We start from the raw sequence: 3,522 nt of genomic DNA on the forward strand, positions 1-3,522 counted from the left end.
AGGGCCCCCACCAAAAAAAAAAAAAAAAAAAAAAAAAAAAAAAAAAATATATATATATATATATATATATATGTATGTATATGATTCTGCAATACTGGCTTCCCCAACCTTTTAAAACTGGGCGAGTACTAGGAAATCAAAATCTCAAATACAGCAGGGTGGTATAAAGTCAAATTAAATATGTAAAACAAACTGCATGAATTCTGAAAAGTGTAAATTACATTCTAATTATGCCTCTAACTTTAATAACCCAGTATAAGAGTAACAAAATATGGGGTTTATTAGCAAATGAGGACAAAGAGAAGTGTCTGAATTCATTAAATAATAATGAGTTTCATTTCTAGTCCACAGGTTGGAAATTATATCCACACAATGAAGAGGCAGGACAACAGAATTTTCTCCTGCCCTCCAGGTCAGAGCTCCACAAAGAGATGTGGGCAAGGGTAAGCAAGGAAAAGTACCAGTCTCCATCTCTCCTGACCGCATGGCTTCCTCCAAAAATTTAGCTTACAGTTATAGTAGAATTTGCTATAACCCTATATGAATTCAAAATGGGAAATGATACTTTTTGCTTTTAAAGATTTTTTTTTTGATTTGGACCATTTTTAAAGTCTTTATTGAATATGTTACAATATTGCTTCTGTTTTATGTTTTGGTTTCTTGGCCGCGAGGCATGTGGGATCTTAGTTCCCCCACCAGGGATTGAACCTGCACCCCCTGTACTGGAAGGCAATGTCTTAACCACTGGACTGCCAGGGAAGTCCCGAAATGATACTTTTTTTTAAATGTGACTTATCTCACATGATTAATACAGGAAATCACTCTTATGACCTACAAAAGTAGCTATCACCAAACATGAATAATATGAATCTTCATTATACAAATTGATTTGGATTTTAGGAACCATAAAAGCTCTTTGGTGGCTGAATAGGACTAAGATAGGAAAGGGACAAAATCTTAAAGAGCATCAGTAAAATATAAGATGTGATGCACCAGGTTTCAATGAAAGGAATTAATGGTAGAGCGCTGCTCACTTTGTCCATAAAATATCTTCCTTTATCCTAATGCATTTCTAAGGGCAGCCAAATAGGATACTATGTGAAATTTAATTTCTTTACCCTGAACCGAGTCTTAGCCAGGAACAACTAAAGGGAATAAAAATAGACGAAGGATTATTAGAGCTCTAGACACAATTTAAGATGGGGGACAACTTTCTTAGTTGCTTGTAATTCTGCATAATTACTAGATGAAATTCAAAGTAGCAACATGATGCTTCTCAACATGATAGAAGGTTATAAAGTCAACGAGAGAGTAGAAATTCACACTTGCAGATTAGTGTATTAGCTGAAGCTAGGAAAGAAGCAAGGCTTATTAAAAGATGGGCTTAGGAGTCAATGTACACGTCTTTTCATCTATTAGTTACAATCGTCCTTTAATTAGTGATAAGCTGAATAAAGAGTAGGTAAATTTTAAGTACACTCTAAAACTGTACTAAAGCATAAATATTTATTGCACTTAAAAACAATAACAATAGAAAATGTATACAGAGAAAACATTATCTGAAAGCATATCTGCATTAACCCAGCAGACATAATTAGTAAGAACAGTGACAAATGGCAGATTTTAGGCAACAGTGTTAAAAATAATACTCACTGATTCTTCATCTTGAATCATCTGTACTAAGTTGTCCAACACAGGTGTCAGATTTCTAAAGAGATTTTAAAGATGTGGACAGTGGAATCAAATCAAAAGCTTTCAGGAGGCTGGTTATTTTCATCATTGTCATATAAAAAAGTGCAAAACTCTTACTTGGATTTCATATTATTAAAATTTTTGCCTAACGCCAGGTGTTGTATGGATCTGTTTTTACTGAGCCACACTATTAAGGTAGATAGGTCAGATTCTAAACCTGGAAAGAATCAGAGTAAATGGAGAATCAACACACATGTGGATAAATAAATTCTCAGGTGCAGCACAATTAAACAAAGGTGCAAGGCAGTGGATGACTTTCTGTACTGTCCTGAGAGTCCTGAGATGCTAATCCTTTTTCCCCCAACCCCCCACCAAAGGAACTCTTTGTCCTCTTATTTCACAGGGATAAACTCATTCTCCACAAAGACTTATCTAAATCTCTTACGCAATCAGTGGCTAAATAAAGTCAACAAGGAATGGGGAGGCATGACAGCAGAAAATTTCATCTCTCCCCATCCCTTTGTGAAAGAAGATTCTGACATACTGTTCACTGGGAGGTAACTGCAGTTAAAGCTGTCTGTGCAAATTCATACTGCATTCTTGTCATGCAAGTTCATACGCACATGTTAATGTAACCAGTAGAAATAAAGCTAATGAAACGAGTTTCTGAATAAATAAACAAGACCTCAATTTTATTACCACTAAGCATATAAAAGGTTGGACTCAGATCTTTATCAATGTATTGATGACAACTTTTTTTTTGTTTGGTCTGAATTGTTTTATTGCATAGACTTTTCATTTTCGGCCATGGAAAAATCTTAGTAAGACTTTGGCACAGAATTATTCCATAAATAAACTCTGTTAAATTAAAAGGTCCTCTAGTCAAGAAGTGAAATAACAATTTTATTAAGGTGTCATCTAGATTGGGCTAGAAGATTATTTTCCCTTTACCAACTTGCTTCAAATAACATTTCTATGTCTTTTCTTCTCTGATTTCTGACTTACCATTATCAGAGATGTCTAGGCTGGTGATGTTGTGGATTTCGGCGATGCAGCCTTCTAATACCTGCGCACCTCCAGACCTCAGCTAGAGAAACACAAACCAAACAGGTAAAGTGGTCACTGGAGGGGTAAAGCCAAAAAAATGAAAAATAGGAGATACAGTCTCAAACTTAGCACCAAAGAAAAAGTGAAAACTTATCAACTCCAAAAAAGCTATCATCAATGTAAAAAGCTAATCACTAGTCATTATATGGTTTCCCATCTCACATAAGTCTGAAAATCATTAGAAAAAGAATCAGAAGACAGAGGCCACTCCACATCACCATTGCCAAGATGGTCTCTGTCAACACATAAGAATTTTCTTCATTTCTGACTTTTGGAAAGCTAACAAATCCCTTTTATACATTAGAAACTGCTACTATTTTATTTGATTATTACAGATTTCAAGGTATAACTCTCCACCATGTAGCAGCAAAACAACCAAAGGAGACAGTAAAGACCTATAAAACCCTTTTCATCTTTTCCCATAAAACCAAAAGCATATTTTACAGAGGTCAGAGTATTTTTGTTTTCCGTTCAGCACCTATCTGAGTTCCTACTATGTGTAAAACACTGTGCAGGATGCAGTTTCCCAAGCTGTGGCCCTTTGTTCAGTAAACTTACGATCTAATAAGGGAAAAGAAATTCATTTATTGGGAACCTACTATGTGCCAAGGAACATGGTAGTTTCTCTATTCACTTAAGAAAATTTAAATTCACGTAAAAATTCTATACCAAATTGATAATACTTTCTACTTGTTCAAGTTTTTTTTTTTTTTTTTTTTTTCG

At 34.8% G+C, this 3,522-nt stretch overlaps 1 protein-coding gene across 2 annotated transcripts in view; it reads right to left on the reverse strand.

Moving 5' to 3' along the window:
* The window catches only part of CARMIL1 (capping protein regulator and myosin 1 linker 1), a 333,075-nt gene that overhangs the window by 104,482 nt on the left and 225,071 nt on the right, over positions 1–3,522 (reverse strand). For both annotated transcript variants that reach the window (XM_007457010.1, XM_007457009.1), the window contains exons 18-20: positions 2,698–2,779; positions 1,810–1,909; positions 1,654–1,708 (exon numbers count right to left, since the gene is read on the reverse strand). In XM_007457010.1, coding sequence (XP_007457072.1) covers positions 1,654–1,708; positions 1,810–1,909; positions 2,698–2,779 — 237 coding nt within the window. The remainder of the gene's footprint in view (positions 1–1,653; positions 1,709–1,809; positions 1,910–2,697; positions 2,780–3,522) is intronic.

Source organism: Lipotes vexillifer, unplaced genomic scaffold (genome assembly GCF_000442215.2).
Source record: "Lipotes vexillifer unplaced genomic scaffold, Lipotes_vexillifer_v1.1 scaffold1643, whole genome shotgun sequence".
Classification (NCBI taxonomy): domain Eukaryota; kingdom Metazoa; phylum Chordata; class Mammalia; order Artiodactyla; family Lipotidae; genus Lipotes; species Lipotes vexillifer.